The sequence below is a fragment of the Chiloscyllium plagiosum genome, unplaced genomic scaffold, assembly GCF_037043375.1.
Source record: "Chiloscyllium plagiosum isolate Xiang-an unplaced genomic scaffold, Cpla_swu_hap1 HiC_scaffold_5, whole genome shotgun sequence".
Taxonomy (NCBI): domain Eukaryota; kingdom Metazoa; phylum Chordata; class Chondrichthyes; order Orectolobiformes; family Hemiscylliidae; genus Chiloscyllium; species Chiloscyllium plagiosum.
In genome coordinates this window covers 95,595,308-95,614,993 of record NW_028270143.1, presented here as the reverse complement: position 1 = coordinate 95,614,993, position 19,686 = coordinate 95,595,308, and the positions used below count along the sequence as shown (strand labels likewise).

General features: G+C 40.4%; 1 protein-coding gene across 5 annotated transcripts in view; it reads left to right on the top strand.

Moving 5' to 3' along the window:
• Positions 1-19,686, top strand: part of arhgap12b (Rho GTPase activating protein 12b) — a 200,324-nt gene that overhangs the window by 108,685 nt on the left and 71,953 nt on the right. For all 5 annotated transcript variants that reach the window (XM_087987515.1, XM_087987514.1, XM_087987513.1 and 2 more), the window contains one exon: positions 12,626-12,757. In XM_087987515.1, the coding sequence (XP_087843641.1) occupies positions 12,626-12,757 (132 nt within the window). The remainder of the gene's footprint in view (positions 1-12,625; positions 12,758-19,686) is intronic.

Below are 19,686 nucleotides of genomic sequence, written 5' to 3'. Positions count from 1 at the left end.
ATGCAGGTTTTAACAAAATGTTTTCTTTGTGTTATTTATGGTCTGACTTTCTTTTTAATATAAAAGAATTCTCAGTTCCAGATTTACATTTCCAACAAGGACCTTTCTTTTTCTGTGCAGGAAATGTAATGAAATTTCTGGCTCTCTGTATCCACCTAGTGGCAAAGAAAGCATTCCTTTTTTTCCTTCAGGAATGAAAACTGTTGAAGCAAATCCTCAAAGTAACATTACTCTCGCAACTGATATGTCCTTAAAAAGAAAAACCCTTCACATCCAAAGGAAAACAAATCCTCATTCTCTATCAATTTAATATTTAATTTAAATATTACATCTCATTTTCTGTTTTGCAAAAGAAATGAATCAGTACCTCAAACCTGTTCCATCATTCAGTTAGATGATAATTAATGTAACTCAGCTATATATCACTTAGCATATACAGTAAAATACTGAGGACTTGGAATGGTTCTATAGAACACCACTTATTTCATACTACTAATAGAATATATAATGTAGCCTTACTCTGTGGATGTAAGTTTGCTCACTGAGCTGGAAGGTTCATTTTCAGACGTTTCATCACCATACTAGGTAACAGCCTCTGGTGAAGCACTGGTGTTACTGACCCACTTTCTATTTATGTATTTAGGTTTCCTTGGGTTGTTGGTGTCATGGTGATGCCATTTCCTGTTCTTTTTCCAGAGGGTGGTAATTGGGGTCTGAGTCGATGTGTTTGTTGATAGAGTTCCGGTTGGAATGCCATGCTTCTAGGAATTCTCGTGCATGACTCTGTTTGGCTTGTCCTAGGATGGATGTGTTCTCCCAGTCGAAGTGGTGTCCTTCCTCATCTACTCTCACTAGTATCCTCATCTAAGGATACTAGTGAGAGTAGGTCATGTCTTTTTGTGGCTAGTTGATGTTCTTCTTTATAGGTGGCTAGTTTTCTGTCTGTTTGTCCAATTTCGCGTTTCTTACAGTTCTTGCAAGGTATATTGTAAATGACATTAGGTTTGCTTGTTGTCTATATAGGGTTACTCTGTGTCCAACCTCTCAACCATGCTACAAGTAATGTCCTATGATTTGTACTGGTTTTGAAACATATAAAATACTTGGTTGACTCTGACTCTTGGACAGAACCCTCCAGTCCTCACCTTCCATCTCATCAACCTCCGTATACATCACTTCATCCTCTGCCATTTCCGCCACCTACAAACAGACTCCATCACCAGAGATATATTTCCTTCCCCACCCCTATCCACTTTCTGCAACACCTTCGTCAGGTCCACACCCCCCACCAACCCACTGTCCCCTCCCAGCACCTTCCCCTGCCACCGCAGGAATTGCAAAACCAGCGTCCACACCTCCCCTCTCACCTCTATCCAAGACCCCCAAGGAGCCTTCCACATCATTCAAAGTTTCACCTGCTCTTCCACACATGTCATTTACTGTATCCATTGCTCCAAATGCAGTCTCCTCTACATTGGGGAGACAGGATACCTACTCGTAGAGCACTTCATAGAACATCTCCGGGACACCTGCACCAACCAACCCTACTGCCCCGTGGCCAAACACTTCAACTTTCCCCCTCTCACTCCACCAAGGACATGAAGGTCCTGGGCCTCCTCCATCACCACTCACTAACCACCCGACACCTGGAGGAAGAATGCCTCCTCTTCTGCCTTGGGACCCTCCAATCCCACGGCATTAATATGAATTTCACCAGTTTCCTCATTTCCCCTCCCTCCCACCCCCATCTTATCCCAGATCCATCCTTCCAACTAGCCACTGCCCTCATGACCTATCCATCTTCCTTCCCACCTATCTGCTCCACCTTCTCTTCCAACGTATCACCATCACCATTACCACCACCTCCATCCACCTATCACACTCTCAGCTACCTTTCTCCTAGCCCCACCCCCCCCCCCCCCCCCCCCCCCCCTTCCCATTTATGTCTCCTCCCTTTAGACTCCCAGCCTCATTCCTGATGAAGGGCTTTTGCCTAAAACTTCGATTCTCCTGCTCCTCAGATACAGCCTGACCTGCTGTGCTTTTCCAGCACCACACTCTTGACTCTGACTCTTGGTTGACGTGACCTCTGTTTCTATCTTTACATATACAACCAGACCTACTGAATGTCTCTAGCACTTCCTGTTTTTATTTCAGATTTCCAACGTCTACAGTATTTTGCTTTTGTTAAAACAATCTTTACCTCTTTAATTCAAAGAAACAATGTGCAATGAAATGTCAATATGTATTGAGATGGAATAATGGTAATTGGGTTCTGTCTGTTATGTATCTGAATTGTACTCACATCACTGCCCTTGTGTGCAGTCAGTGGAAATGTAGGCTACAATTTTCCACACAAAGCAAGCGACTATCTCACCATGATTTTATCGCTTTATATAAGTGCCCCAAATTAACTCTAATTTTCTCCAAATGTGACAATGAAACCACAAGACTAGCAGAGAAAGATGCACAGGAAATATTTCACATGCAATTATAAATCTGAATTAAACATAAGTGGAGAACTAGATTTGGATTTCATAATAGACTGCTAGATATTTACAGCTAGAAAGGGGCCATTCAGCCATCATGATCAGGCTGGTCAAAATAAGCTGACTAATCCTCTGCTGTATTTGACATTAAGGCAGATGTTCATCAAAGTTCTGTAACCTTTATAAAACTAAAATGAAATTTTAAAATTTAGAATTAAATCCCATGCTAGTTTGTTACTGCACTAATAGGTACTGGTTATATTTACAATATGTATTGCATGCTCAGCATTCTATAGTGCTTATGGCTTGAGAGGTTTTCAACAAATTTAAGCCCCTTTGTGTACTTTGATGAGACAAAAATAGATCTCCTATGAACCAATGTGATGACTACCCTGAGTTGTGTGTCCCTACCCCTCTACATTCTGAAAAATATTGATCATTATAGTTGAAAACAAAAACTGTTGGAAAGCACAGCGGGTCAGACAGCATCTGGAGAGAGAGAGAAAGAGCAAGCTAACATTTTGATGACTTCATCAGAGCTCTCTCTCCACAGATGCTGGCTGGCCAGCTGTGATTGCCAGCATTTTTTGTTTTCAGTACAGATTCCAACATCTGCAGTAATTTGTTCCTACTGATCATAATTTTAGTTTTGTTCAACTCACAATGTCAGTTCCTTCGTATTCTTTTTTACAAAATGGCGACCAGAACTGTACAAAGTACTTTGTGTGGTTGAATTATTCTTTCAATAATAGAGCCCAGAGTTGAATACATTCTCCATTGCAAGCCCTCATGTAAATTTGTGGTTGCATTCCTGAAAAATCATGATTATTAAGTGAATTGGATTCCCATTGGAATCCATTTTAAAACCAGAGTTTGGTCTCATCAACTCTTAGCCAGAAAAACAGTTTACAAATTCAAAGACTGTACAGTACATGCATGATATTTTGCAATCCCAACTGAAATAACTTAAAGTAAAATACATCATTGAATACAAAAGAGATATAATACATTTTAAAAAAATACTTCCCATATGGTACTTTCGAACAGCTGTAGTGACTGAAGTTAGTGCATATACTAGTATATTGGTCGATCTCATGTATAAGTCGACCCCTTATTTTGGCCAAAAAATCTTGTATTTTCCTCATACCTCATGTATAAGTCAACCCTAGTTCTTCACAGTTACAGATCAACATTTATATGTCAGTGTGCACTCCCCTCTGGCTTTCCAGTGTGTTGGCATACCACTCCGTTCCAAGTCTTCCAGTCCGCCAACCGTCATGCTCTACCCCCAGGTTTTCAGAATTGCTGTAACTCATAGTCAGTTTCCACAGTTTCAGTTACCCACGGTTTACCAGCACAAATATATTACAGAGTACTTTCCAGAACCAGGGACCGGGAAGGTGCGTTTCCCATTTTAAATGACCATATAGATATTGACTTGTTTGTGATTGTCTTTCTCTGGCTAATTCTTAAAAATGTATTACTACTCAAAGATGAAATGCAAGTGATAATCGAGACTTGACTACAAACTTTCTCTTTACAATGTGTCCTATACTCAACCACTGTAAATTTAATACTTTTATATTATATAGGTAATAATTGTTTTAACACTTTGTACAAGCTGGGGCCATTTTACTTTGTTTAACTTTGCTAATGTCCAAGAAACACAAACAATATAAAAGTACAAGAGATTTGAGATCAGCATTTGACTGATTTAATTGCAAGTCGAGAGTGTGGTGCTAGAAAAACAGTGGGTCAGGCAGCATCCGAGGAGCAGGAGAATCAACGTTTCTGGCGTAAGCCCTTCATCAGGAATGAGGCTTGTGGGCCAGGAAGTGCTGAGAGATAAATGGGAAGGAGGGGTGGGGTTCGGGGTAGTTAGCTGAGAAAGCACTAGATAGATGAAGGTGAGGGAGAAAGTGATAGGTCAGTTGGGAACGGATAGATGGGATAACTGATGGGCAGGTCAGGAGGTCAGAATATTGAGTACAGGAGTTGGGAGGTCATGTTGCGGCTGTACAGGACATTGGTTAGGCCACTGTTGGAATATTGCGTGCAATTCTGGTCTCCTTTCTATCGGAAAGATGTTGTGAAGCTTGAAAGGGTTCAGAAAAGATTTACAAGGATGTTGCCAGGGTTGGAGGATCTGAGCTACAGGGAGAGGCTGAACAGGCTGGGGCTGTTTTCCCTAGAGCGTCAGAGGCTAGGGGTGACCTTATAGAGATTTACAGAATTGAGGGGCATAGATAGGAAAAATAGACAAAGTCTTTTCCCTGGGGTTGGGGAGTCCAGAACTAGAGGGCATAGGTTTAGGGTGAAAGGGGAAAGATATAAAAGAGACCTCAAGGACAACTTTTTCACGCAGAGGGTGGTACGTGTATGAAATGAACTGCCAGAGGAGGTGATGGAGGCTGGTACAATTGCGACATTTCAGAGGCTTTGGTAGGATATATGAATAGGAAGGGTTTTGAGGGATATGGGCCGAGTGCTAGCAGGTGGGACTAGATTGGGTTGGGATATCTGGTCGGCATGGACGGGTTGGACCGAAGGGTCTGTTTCCATGCTGTACATCTCTATGACTGGGATGATGTGGGTAGGGGTGGGGGGTGGGGGGAATGAAATTCACATTTACCTCGTGTGGTTGCAGGGTCCCAAGGCAGAATATGAGGTGTCCTTCTTCCAGGCATTGGGTAGTAATGGTTTGGCGGTGGAGGAGACCCGGTCCTGCATGTCCTTGATGGAGTGGGAGGGGGAGTTGAAGTGCACAGCGATGGGCCGGTGGGGTTGATGGGTGCAGGTATCCTAGAGATGTTCTCTGAAACGATCCACAAGAAGGTATCCTGTCTCCCCGATGTAGAGAAGACTACATCGGGTGCAATGGATGCAGTAGGTGATATTAGTAGCGGAGACCACATCGGATGTGATGGATACAGTAGATGACGTTGGTAGATGTGGTCTTTTACCAATGTCATCTTCTATATCCGTTGCACCCAAAGTGGTCTCCTCTACATCAGGGAGACAGGACGTCTTCTTGCGGATCATTTCAGGGAACATCTCTGGGACACCTGTACCCACCAACTCCACAGCCCTATAGCGAACACTCAACTCCCCCTCCCACTCCGTCAAGGACGTGCAGGGCCTGGGCCTCTTCCACCGCCAAACTGTTACCACCCAACACTTGGAGGAAGAACGCCTCATATTCCGCCTTGGGACCCTGCAACCACACAGGATAAATGTGGATTTCAACAGCTCCCTTATTTCCCCTCCCCCCACATTATCCCAGTCCTAAGCCTCCAACTAGGGACCGCCCACCTGACCTGTCCATCACCTTGGTAAAAACAATGACTGCAGATGCTAGAAACCAGATTCTGGATCAGTGGTGCTGGAAGAGCACAGCAATTCAGGCAGCATCCGAGGACAGGCAAAATCGACGTTTCGGGCAAAAGCCCTTCATCAGGAATATAGGCAGAGAGCCTGAAGCGTGGAGAGATAAGCTAGAGGAGGGTGGGGGTGGGGATAGAGTAGCATAGAGTACAATAGGTCAGTGGGGAAGGAGATGAAAGTGAGGTCAGGGAGGAGAGGGTGGAGTGGATAGGTGGAAAAGGAGCTGGGCAGGTCGGACAAGTCAGGAGTCCATCACCTTTCCCATCTATCCACTCCACCCCCCCGACCCATCACTTTCTCCCTCACCTTCATCTACCTATCGCTTTCTCAGCTACCTTCCCCCAAGCCCCATCCCACCTCCCATTTATCTCTCCGCTCTCCCCAGCCCACAAGCCTCATTCCTGATGAAGGGCTTATCCCCGAAACGTCAATTCTCCTGCTCCTGCTGCCTGACCTGCTGTGCTTTTCCAGCACCACACTCTCGACTCTGATCCCTAGTGCCTGTAGTCCTCACTTTCTCCTGATTTAAATGCAAGTCTTTCTGCCGAATAATATCTGCCTCAACTATCTAAACAATTCCTTGCATCTCAAATTAGTTCTAAAAATTCAAAACGGTGTAAATTACTCCACTTATACACAGAACAGCGTTAGATATGCTTCTGTGGCAGGTCTTGGAACATATCCCCTGCAGGAACAGGGGGACTACTGTACCATTCTACCATAGCAGGCAGAATGAAGGTAGTTATTTTGTAGATAAATATTCAGTAATCCTTTTGTTTATTATTTTATATAGAGATCTGGCTCTTGCCCATTTTTTGACTCCTACCAAGCATGAATTTCATCCCCTCGAAAACAATACCTCATTTATTAGTCGACCCTCTAATTTCAGCTTTAAAAAAGTCTTCAAAATTCGACCTATACATGAGTAAATACGGTAGTTTAAGTTGGTCATTTCCTTGTTTTTGTTCATACAATATTCTCCCAATGCGTTAGAATTTCATTCATTCAGTTTGTAGACTTTCTAACCTGAGCTGCCAACTTTAAATGTCTATGAACCCAAATGTCTCAATCCTGTCTTTAAAGCCAACTTCTTTCGTTATTTTCTTCCCATCCTTTCCCCAGTTGCCTAACTTCATGCTTTGGACTTAATAACTGATTTATGAAACTAAACAATATTGATCTTTTAGGTGCATGTACTATTTAGTATTAGGAAGTTAGTTAGCTCAGTTGGCTGCATATGCAGAGTGATTCCAACAGTGTGAGTTCAGTTCTCTGTAGGATTATGGCAGCTTGCTGGTCAGTATGCTGCAGCGTTTTATTGTTTGAGAATGAGCGACAACAGTACACTGCAGAAATGTAAAGGGCATCCTAGTATGAAGGTTATTTGGCAGAATGTTTTATCCCTAGAGTTTACAAACCAGCAGAAAGGCATAGCTAGTGGTGAGAGACAATGTCTTGGTCAGATCCTTCCCAGGTTTTACCATCTTTGTATGCAGTCTTCAAAACTGATGTGGTGTAGAGTAGACCATCACCGACCTCCTACAGAATGCATTTTTGTAATGTAGGCTTGCAAAGAAATGCAATTGTTTTTCTCAAAATTCATATCATTTTGCTCTCTAACAGAAGACTCTGGTGTACAAGCTGATCCCAGGGACTTCTGCTGAGACAAACATCAACTACTAAAGGATTAATAACTCTGGAAAATGCTCTTTAGTGTGCTGGTAACTTGCTTGTTGCTCAGTACAAAGAGCTTTATATGAATAAGTGTTGCAAACTCATTCTCAAGGTGCAGGACTATGTGTGATGGACACTCTAAGGCTAAGGGCAGCTGCAGGAAAGGCTGTATGGGGAAAGGCCACTACTATTGCATTTTACACCAAGGAACTGCGATCCATTCAGAACCCTTTGGGTGTTGCTATCAGTACATACTTCACATGAAATGTAAATGCATGTTATAGATATACCCTGAAATTATAAATGTAGTTAGGAATTTGAGTAGTAAATACGGTATTGAAAGACAACGACTGATTTTGCCTTTAATGTTTTGTGAGTTTACAAATATTATGAAAGTGTATTTTTGAAGAAACATTGCTGAGTAAGTAGTTTAGTTCTCTCTATGGACTCTTTTGGATCCAGTGTCCATTTGCTCAATTGTTGCTGAAGAAACTCATCAAGGATTCAAACATTCCACCTGTGTTCCCTTCCCTGTGATTCTTGAATGATTCCAATGTGCATTGGAGAGAGTGCAGAAGCAACTTAGAAGATTGGTTTCAGGTATGAAAAGCTTCAGCTTTGAGGATACATCGAAGAAATTGTGACTGTGCTGCTTGTAGAGAAGCAGCTGAGAGGAGCTCTGATTGAGGTTTTCAAAATCTTGAGTGAGCCAGACAGACTGGATTGGGTAAAGCTGTTTCTGCTTATAAAAGAGTCAAGAACAAGAGGGCATGGATTTGAAGTGATGTGCAAATGCAGGTAGGATAATGTGAAAAAAGACTTTAACACAGTGAGTTGTTTGTTTATGAAATGCAGTGCGGAGAAATGTGTTGGGGCACGTTCAATTGAGGTAATGGAGAGGGCATTGGATTTTTTTTTTCCCACAGCGCCCTTGTGAATATTTAAGGCTGAGATAGATAGTATAATGTCCAATTTGGTAGCAAAAACAGGAAGGTAGATTATCTGAATGGTGATAGATTGCACTGTCAGTCATCTTGCCCAATGAGTTCTGATTGTCCTTCTACACCAATACACCTATAAGCATGCGGATACACCAGACAAAGAGAGCAAATGGTTTGTTGGTCTTCATAGCAAGAGGATTTGCATGTAGGAGTAGGAATGTCTTGATGATAATAAATTCCTTCATCCAGAGAGTGCTGAGCCTGGGAATTCCCTGCTACAGAAAGTGATTGAGGGAAAGTAATTTTTATTTTTCAAGGAGTTTGATATAATTCCTGGGGGTTGTCACAAAGCTAGTCCCTTTTTTCCCGAAAAACTATTCTTGGCTCAAGGAGACTCTGTCCTTGATTTTTTTCAGAGGAGCAATAAACCGGACCCGGCTCCGATCAGACTGGTTTGGTACAGGGATGAAAAGGACTTTGAGAGGCTTTTTGTTTACATGTAAACAGATGAGACTTCAGGCCAAAGTGGGTCATGTTTTAGAAGTGACCTGTAGAATGAAAGGGGAGTGGTCAGCTTTCTAGCTGAGCAGCTTTAGTTCAGTCTTGAACTGGTTGGAAGTTTAGCAGGGAGCTGTGTGGAAACTCACTCTCTTTTCTGCCTTTCAACTTTAACCTGTAAGCATGTTTTCCATTTTTACTGGTTTTTAAAAGGAGTTTGCTAATTGGGACTGTTGTGTATATTCAGAACAGCATAATTAAGTCTAGTTGGATAGGGTGAGTTCTGTAGGGGTTCTTTAGTCTGTTCTTTGTGTTTCATTGTGTAATTTTGTGAATAACTTTTTCTGTTTTTAAAATCTAGTAGTCAACCTGGCTAGTTTTATCCGGTAAGTTTCACTGTACATTTACCGAAACAAATTAGCGAGTTTTGAGAAGATTTGTAGCTCAGGTTGAGGTTTTGGATGTAGGTTTGCTCGCTGAGCTGGAAGGCTCATTTCCAGACGTTTTGTTACTCTACTAGGTAACATCTTCAGTGGGCCTCAGGTAAAGCAAATGCTGAAAATTCCTGCTTTCTATTTGTATGTTTGGGATTCTTTGGGTTGGTGATATCACTTTCTGTTCCTTTTCTCAGGGGGTGATAGTTGGGGTCTAACTCGATGTGTTTGTTGATGGAGTTCTGGTTGGAATGCCATGCTTTTAGGAATTCTCATGCATGTCTTTGTTTGGCTTGTCCTAGGATGGATGTGTCGTCCCAGTCGAAGTGGTGTCCTTCCTCATCCGTGTGTGAGGATACTAGTGAAAGAAGGTCATGTCTTTTTGTGGCTAGTTGGTGTTCCTGTATCCTGGTGGCTAGGTTTCTGCCTGTTTGTCCACTGTAGTGTGTTTTACAGTCCTTGCACGGTATTTTGTAAATGACATTAGTTTTGATCGTTGTCTGTATTGTGTCTTTAGCTGCTGTTTTAGTGTTTTGATGGGTTTGTGGGCTACCATAATGCCAAGGGGTCTGAGTAGTCTGGCAGTCATTTCCGAGATGTCTTTGATGTAGGAGAGAGTGGCTAGGGTTTCTGGACATGTTTTGTCTGCTTGTTAGGGTTTGTTGCTGAGAAATCGGCGGACTGTGTTCATTGGGCATCTATTCTTTTTGAGTACACTGTATAGGTGATTTTCCTCTGCTCTGCGTAGTTCCTCTGTGCTGCAGTGTGTGTTGGCTCATTGAACTAATGTTCTGATGCTGCTTCATTTGTGGATGCTGGGATGATTGCTTCTGTAGTTCAACATTTGGTCCATATGTGTTGTTTTCCTGTAGATGCTGGTTTGAAGTTGCCCACTGGCTGTTCGCTCTACTGAGACATCTAGGAATGGCAGTTTGTTGTTGTTTTCCTTTAAGAATTTTATGCCAGTAAGGGTATTATTGATGGTTGAAGGTTTGAAGGTTTCCTCTAATTTGTTTCGTTTAGTGATGACAAAGGTGTCATCCACGTAACAGACCCAAAGTTTGGGTTGGATGGTTGGCAGAGCTGTTTGTTCAAGTCTCTGCATTACTGCCTCTGCTAAGAACCCTGATATTGGTTTGTCTGTAGGTTTTGTTGTTGAAGGTGAAGTGTGTGGTTAGGCATAGGTTCACTAGCTTTATGGTACTGTCCTTGTTGATGAAGTTAGTGGTGTTTGCTGTATGTGTCTTTGGGTCTTCTAATAGTGTAGTCAGTGTTTCCTTGGCCAGGTTAATGTTGATTGATGTAAACAAGGCTGTTACATCAAAGGAGATCATTATTTCATCCTTTTCTACCTTAGTGTCTTTGGTCTTCAGGAATTCTTGGGTGGAGTGAATGGAGTGGAGTGAGTCTTCTACTAAGTGTTTTAGTCTTTGGTGTAGTTCCTTGGTCAATCTGGAAGTTGTTGCTTCAGGTCCTGAGACTATGGGTCTGAGGGGTGCTCCTGGTTTGTGAATTTTGGGTAATCCGTAGAAGCGTGGTATGTTGGATCCGTTTGGTTTCATTTTTTTGTCTATCTCATTTATTTCTCCAGATTTCTGAATGTTTTTGAGTAGGGCTGTGATTTGGTTCTCTAGTGTGTGGTTGGGTGTTTCGCCACTTGGTATCTGTAAGTAGTGCATTCACTTTCTCATTGTAGTCTCTTCGATTTAGAATGACTGTCAAGCATCCTTTGTCTGCAGGTAGGATAACAATGTTTTTTTTTAGTCTTTCTAGTGCTTTCCTTTCTTGTGTATTGAGTATGTTTCCTTCCTTTTTCTGCTTAATGTTGGTGCGACTACCTGTCTGATGGTTTGCTGGGTTTATTCTGAGAGTTGGTCATCTTTTAGTATTGTTTCTAATGCTGCTAAAAAATCTTTCTTGTCTGCATCCTGGCAGTTGTAATTTAATCCTCTTACTAAGACAGTTTTTTCTGTCAGTTAAGGATCGGTCAGATAAGTTTTTTTTTAATCCATGCATCTGTGTTGTCAATTTGTGTAAGTTTGTCTAGTTTTTTCTGCAGGTCTAGTTTTTTCATTTTCTGTGTTTGTCGCTGCCTAATATCTATGGCTCGTTGTACTGTGTCTGTCCATTCATGGTCTGTTATATGACTGAGTAAAGATTTTTGATGCAACATTTTCTGGTTGTATTTATGGAGTCTGTTGTGGGCATCATTAATGATTTCTCTAAGCATTCTGTGGCTGTTTTACTCAGCTCTTCTTATGGCTAGTGGGATGTTAAGGGGAGTTTCGTATTGAAGACATTTAGGTAGTACCTGTTTCCTTAGGCATTCGTGCAGGAAGTACAGCTGTTCGCAGGTGGCACTCTGTCAGATGGCATTCATTTGCAATTTCCCATCTACTACCGCCTGAGAAAAGGAACAGGAAGTGACTTCACCACAGGAAATGACATCACCAACCCAAAGAAACCCAAACATACAAATAAAAAACAGGAAATTTCAGCGTTGCTTCGCCTGAAGCCAACTGAGGATATTACCTAGTAGGGTAACGAAACATCTGGAAATGAACTTTCCAGCTCAGTGAGCAGACCAACATCCAAAACTGAAACAAATTGCAAAGTTATGGTCTGAACTTCCTGCTTGAGAGTGTTTTGAGTGGTCTGGCTTAGTCCATAACAGGGTAAAGGGTATGGGGAGAAAACAGGAACAGGTCACTGATTTGGATGATCAGCCCTAATCATATTGAATGGTGGCGCAGGCTCAAAGGGCCAAAATGGCCTACTCCCAGTTCCTATGTTCTATGTTTCTGTGATGGGCATTATTACACTTGTTTCTGATCCATCAAATGTCTGTGCACGCAGAAAGCACCAGAGAGAGATCAAATTGGAATCAGCAAGCTCATGATCATAGGCAATGGATACAACAGCTAAATATTAATAATTCCAGACTAGAACTGTAGCTGTATGAAAATGTCTGCTTTTCCACCAGATGTAGTTGTTCTTAACACTAAAAACATAAATGTGGCAAGAGAAAGCCATCTGACGTCTTGTTGTACCTTCAGTGTAATTATTATTTCACAGGCTTTAAGGTCTATATTGAAGGACAGTTTTTGAAGTTTTTTTTGCACCAGAAACAAATTGATTGAAGTATTTGCTAGTTTTAGTAGATTTGGTGAATCATTTTTAAAATATGATTTCCTTTTCACAATAGTACAACATTGCAGCAAAGCGACAAGAAGTTGTTAGTAAAAGCAGAAGCTTGGACAGGAAGCCAACTGAGTCTGTATTAATGACAAATTGGAGACATAGCACATATGGAGTTGGGCAATTGGACCTTGATAAGGTAGGAAATTATACCTCCCATTGTACTGATATTTCTTATGGTTAGTAAATAAAACCACTGTTCCTAACATCATGTTCATTTTTAATGCTGACATGTTATGAAATAATTACATAGCTGTTTGGAACTTTGTTGTGTGCCTATTTATTGCCAAGTTTGATGACCAGGATGGTACCTCGCCTTGAAGTTAAAAGCACTGTAGATTGTTAAAGTACTATACAAATATGACTTTTTCATCTGTTACAGAAATATTCAAAATATAAAAGCAAAAACTGTGAATGTTTGTAATCTGAAATAATAACAGAAAACACTAGAAATACTCAACAGCTCAGGCAACAACCATGGAAGGTGAAACATAGTTAATAGGGTATATTTAACAATTTCCCAACACATTGACCAAGAAGTCTGTCTGGTGCCATGCTAACCAGCCAAAGGACAGCCTTAATTGATTTAGAGTGGAACTTCCACCCCCACCTGAGAAAGGTTGGAGAAGATTCCACTCTAGAAAGCTGCCAGTCAGTTCGTTAGGCAAGTAGATCATTGTTTCAAGTCTATAAAACTATAAAACATAGAACGAAACGTCAACCATTCAGCCCATTGAGTCTATTCGGCCATTCAATAAGATCATGACTGATTTGATAATCCTGAACTCCACTTTTCTGCTTTCTCCCTACAATCTTTGATTCCCTTAATGATTTGAAAACCTATCTGCCTCCACCTTGAATATATTTAATAATCCAACCTCTTGCAAATAGGAATTCCACAGACTGACTGCACTCTGAGAGAAGAAACATTCCCCTCATTTTGTTTTAAGTGGGCAAACCAATTACTCTGTGATTATGCCCTTTGGTGCTACACTCTCCCACCATGGGAAGCTGCCATTTTGTTTCTACCTTATTAAGTGCCCGAAGAATCTGCTATGTTTCAAGACAGCTGGTGAATGCCACTATTAATACATTGTGTTTAATTGTGTTTCACCATTTTGACAGTTATCCAGCCTGATGTAATAAATACCAGGAGCTCAAAGGCTCTGTAAAACAAATAAATTAACTTAAAAGTAGATGTGAAGGTTGGGTGAATTTGGGTAAGATAAGATAAAGTTCAAATGAAATGATTTCAAATAAAAGCAAAAATCAAAACCGAAAAAGTGTCATTGGACATGAAACATGAACTGTGTTTCTCTCTTCACAGATGCTGCCAGACATGCTGAGTTTTCCAGCACTTTATTTTTTTATTCAAGATGAACCCAGTAAAAATTAGGATTGTGATCCTTACTCCCAATTCCACCTATGATTGGACATAATGCTACGTACACTCAGGATCCCATAGATGCAATCATTGCAGAAATGGTGTTGCAGGAGATGGTTGCAAAGCTAGTTGTCTCCTCCTACCAGAACTTAGAAATTTTAAAGATTTGAAACATTGATTCTTGCTTCTCTACAAATGCTGTCTTAAATGTTGAAAAGTGATTGCTACTACAAAGGAAAACACAGTTGTTTTTCTAACCTTTTTTTATCTTTGTAAGTGTTTAAAGAATTTAAATTTATTTAGAATTTGGAGTAATCTTGGTTTTGGATAAATGGTTACATTCTGCAGTTTTTGGGTGTAAATAATGAAAATGCAGTGTTGGGTGTAAATAATGAAAATGGCAGATAAGATATGGAGTTCACACAAATACTGAGCAATCTGTAAACTGATTAAGGTATTATTATATCTATGCACAAATGAACGTCAGCAATGAAGTGTAACTTGATCTTGAATATTTTGCAGCACCATAATTTTAATAAAAAGTATTATTGCATTTAAGATTTTAATTAATGGCAATATACCATACATGAAATGAAAAGATATAGGTTGATGCAGCACAGTGTGAGGATGGTCAGCCCATCATCTTCATGCAGGCTGTTTGAAGGAGCTACTCAATCAACCCCTTGCTCCTTTACTTCACCATAGCCCTGAAGATTTTTTTTCCCCTTGAAGTATTAATCTAATTCTGCTTTGAAAATTATTGAACCTATTTCCAACACATTATCAGGCAAAATATTCCCAATCACTTTTCATTTCTGAAAAAAAAGTTCTCCTTATCTTTTCTTCTAGTTCTTTGGCTAATTATCTTTAAATTTGTCCTCTGATTACTGAACTCTGCCACTGAAATCTGTTCCTTCTTACTTGCATTATTGAAATCCTACATATTTAAGAAGACTAATTCCAGATTGTCTGGCGTATCATTCCTCTTTACAATTTAGTAGATCTCTTTCCCTTTTCTAAACCTTTAACATCCTTCCTAGAGTGTGGTGGCCAAAATTTGACATGATGCTCTAAATGGAGCTTAACCTATACTTCACCTTAACTGGAGTTTAACCTTAACCTATACTAACCTATATAATTTTCTTTCTTCTGTACTCTATATCTCTGTTTCTAAATCCAAAGATTCTGTGTCTTTTTTATGGATCCTAGTGGCTTGTCCAAATGCCTTCAAAGATTAATAAACACACACTCTTAGTTTTCTCCATTCCTGCTCACCCACCCCAATCTTTAAAATGTAACTTGCATTATTCAAACCAATGAGAAGAATACCTGAATATGAATCTATCCTTATCCACAGAACTCTCAGAATATATAGGAAAAGCATTTTAACTACTGCAACCATAAACAATTTTCAGTATTTCTTGATATGGATGTACAGTTCAAATACTGGTTTTCAGATGTTGTAACTCTCAATATTCTTTAGTGATGGAGTAATTTGGGAAATTGAGCACAAGGATGTCACTCTTTGAAATAGCCATATATTAAAAAGAAATTAAATGTTATTCCAGTAAAAAAGAAGTACATTCTTTTACCCATTTATCATATTTTCGTTTCTAGATTATATTTTTATTTATAATGATATTCTAATTTTAAATGAGATATTCTGTATATTTGTAATAGTTCTAATATCTTAAATTTACTTTTTGCTTAACAGAATACTGCAGTTAACTGTATACTAAGTCCAGTTTAATTTTAAGATGCAGAATATTGTGCAAATGTAGAAAGATTGGTGAAAATTGTGTTATGCTGGAACAATAAAAATAAATTTGAAAATCTGTAACACTTCAAAACATATAATGCACTCAGTTGTGACATAATGCATAATTAACCTCATTGTATGGTCTGCATACTCTTTTTTTTTACTAAAAATACTAGTTAACCATCTGTTTCGTAATCCACAACACACAGTTTTGTAATTTGGGGGAAATAAATGCATTTTGAGATAATAATGTTCCATTATAATGCAAGATAAATTCTGAATTAGAAAGTATGCTTACTTGAGATTAGCATCAAGTTATTGTCCATAAAAATAGAAGCAAGTGAACACAAGACTAAGAAAAAGAGAATTCCGACATCTTCCACAACTTTGTTGGAAGCAGACTGGAACAATCATTTTTTAATGTGAGGATGTCCTTGAAAATTTTCCATATTGCTTCTAGCAATGGCCTGGCTAGTGGTGCAGCATGTTCTAAAACCAAGTCTTTACTGCTACTGCCAGATTGTTGTTAGGGACAATAGATGATGCTGTATGGCTTCAGTCATTTTTAAAAATATCATTTGGAGTAGAGTAAAGCATGGTATCTTTGATATTGGGGACCTCAGGAGGATACAAAAATGGAACTTAGCACTTCGAGTTAAAGTTGCTTGCAAATCCTCAAGCCTTGTCTTTTGTATTGATGTGCTGGTTCCCCCACCATTAAGGACAGGGACATTTGTAGAGTGTCCTCATCTTGTGTCGTTTTGTTATCCATCACCATTGGTAATTGCATACAGCCTGTGGAGGTTTGATCTTGTCTGTTGGTTGTGGGATCGTGTAACTGTGTTTAGCATCTTCATATTGATGCCTTTTTTTTAGATGTCAGATGCTGGTTCCAGCAAGTTCCAATACAAGCACAATAGCAAAGATGCCTTGCTGCAATTGTATGGAACCTGGTTGAGACTTCACCTGGAGTGCTGTGCATTTTTAGTCTTCCTATCTAAGGAAGGTATGCTTGCCAGCGAGGGAGTGCAACAGACCTTCACAATAATACTCCCTGAATGGCAGGATTGTCTTATACAGAAAGATTGAGTAAACACCCGTTCTAAAGAAGGGTCACTTGACCTGAAAAGTTAACTTTTCATACTGTCCACAGATGCTGCTAGACTTGCTGAGTTTTTCCAGCAATTTCTGTTTCTCTTTGAGGAAACTAGACCTGTATTCCCTTGGGTTTTGAAGAATAAGTACTGCTGTTATTGAAAATTACAAAATGTTTAGAGGATGACAGCAAAGATACAGCCTGATATTTCCCTTGCTGATGAATCTAGAGCTAGAGGACATGACTTCAGAATAAGGGTTATGTCATTTAAGACTGAGATGAGCAGCAATTCTTTCTACACATAGTGTAAGATCTTTTGAATATGCTCATTGAATTCCAGGTTGAACATTTTTCCTTTACTGAAGGCTAATGACATTGAGTGATATGCAGGTGGCATTAAGGTAGATGATCAGCTATGATCTAATTCAATGGTGGAGCGAAATCAATGGGTTGATTGATGGGTTGACTCCTGGTCCCGTATTCCTAATTTTAAGACCCCTAAGATACATGTTGTTCTAGTACAAAGTAGCAAGGCAGCAAACTGTAATGATCACTGCTGCCCAGTTTGGGTTCCTGCAGAACCACTCAGCTCCTGACCTCATTACAACCTCGATTCAAATATGGAGAGTAGAACCAAATTGCAGAGGTGAGGTGAGAGTGATTACCCGCTTGACATCAAGATCCCATTTGACAGAATGTGAACTCACATGACACCAGGCTATAATCCAACAGGTTTATTTGAAATCTCAAGCTTTCAGAGTGCAGCCCCTTCATTTGGTGCAGTGAGAGAGCAGGGCACAGAGCTTATAGACAGAGAGATCTAAAAATGTGAGTGGAGTGTCAGATAATACATCTCTGCTGGTGAGCAAGAGTGTTAGACCGTGTGTAAAGTGTTTATAAAGTCAGTGTCAGTGCTGTGCTGTCATGGCAGTCAGGCAGAGCGAGAGGAATATAGAAAAGGTGACATATCAGGTCAGATACTGAACTGTAGGTGTGAGGTTTGATCAGAATCAGTCTGAGTTGTAACCTAGAATCAGACTGGTTGTATTCTGAAACCTAGAATTAATAAGATGCCATATTGACTGACAGTGACTACAAACCTTTTTTTGAACAAAATAGAATGTATCTGCAAATAAACATCTTGGATGAAAGGATTCACCTCATAGATGTATATAAATGTGTGTGAGGTAGTCACAGTTCGTCAATGTGGCATCTTATAAATTCTAGCTTGAGGCACTGTTACAGAGGTGAATGACTTCCAACAACCACAATCTGTGTGTGCTCTAATTCCAACCAGCAGAGATGCTTCCCCTCAACCCGGTGATTTCTGTGGACTCCAGGTTTGACTCCAGGATCTTGATGCTACACTTTTACCCAACTATCTTCAGCTGCTTCATCAATAACTTCCTCTCTGTCATCAAGTCAGAAGTGGAAATGTTTGCTGATGATTTCACAATGTTCCATGCCATTCATGACTCCTCAGATACTGAAGCAGTCCACATTCAAATGCAATAATACTTCGATAATATCCAGGCTTAGCCTGTCAAGTGGCAGATAACATTAATGCCACACAAATGCTAGCAATGACTATTTGTAGTAAGAGAATATCTACCCATGTCCCTTTGACATTCAATGGCAATACCATCACTGAATTCCCCCACTATCACCATCCTGAGGTGTTCCTATTGACCAGAAATTCAACTGGATTTATCACACACATACAGTGGCTGCAGAACTATGTAAATACAGTGACAACAAGACGTTAGGAATACTCCATTGGGTAACTCACCTCCTGACTCCCCAAAGCCTGTCCAACATCTACAAAGTACAAGTCAGGAATGTGATGGAATACAACCCACTTGCCTGGATAGGTGAAACTCCAACAGCAGTCAAGAAGCTTGGCATCATCTTCAGCAAAGCAGCCCACTTGATTGGCACCATATCTACAAAAATCCATTCCTTTCACTTCGGCCTTCAATAGCAGTGTTGTGTACTATCTAGAAAAGACATGGCATAAATATTCCAAAGATCATTAGACAGTGCCCTCACAAACCAAAAAATAATTCCACCTAGAAGGACATAGGCAACCAATACATGGGAACACAACCATAGGCAAGTTCTCGTTTCAGCCATTCACCATCCTGACTTGAAAATATATTACCATTCTTTCAGGGTCAAACTCCTGGAATTCCCTGCTTTATAGCATTGTGGGCCTGCAGTGGTCTAAGAAGGCAACTAAGGATGCTGGCCCAACCAGTAATGCTCACATCCCACGAGAGAATAACAAAATACTGAAAGATGTGCATGTGCTCCGAAGTCAAGTGGTAAACTGTGTTCCAAGTTGGAGATGTGCCATGATGGGTGTGATGAGACTAGTGCATTTGTGATGCTGCCTTCTGTGGCCAAAGATGAAGGTGGTCAGTGCCCTCTGATTTCGGGGAAGGCTGGTCAAGATGGATACCCAGGGGAGTAAGCAACTAGTTAGAGTTTGCCTTTGGTGTTGGGAATTGTTGCTATCTGGTTTCTCTTTGCTCTGTGGGAGAACAGTAAATTGCATATAATTAAGGTGAGAAAAGATAATAATGTTAGATGTTAATGAATGCAAATGGATCCCTTGCTACTCAGGAATGAGATTCTGTTAAAACCTTGCTGTTAAAATTGGACTTTGCTTGATATTGTGAATCACCTTTTCTGATCTTTTCCCAAGTCCAGAACTAGAGGGCATAGGTTTAGGGTGAGAGGGGAAAGATATGAAAGAGACCCAAGGGGCAACGTTTTCACGCAGAGGGTGGTACGTGTATGGAATGAGCTGCCAGAGGATGTGGTGGA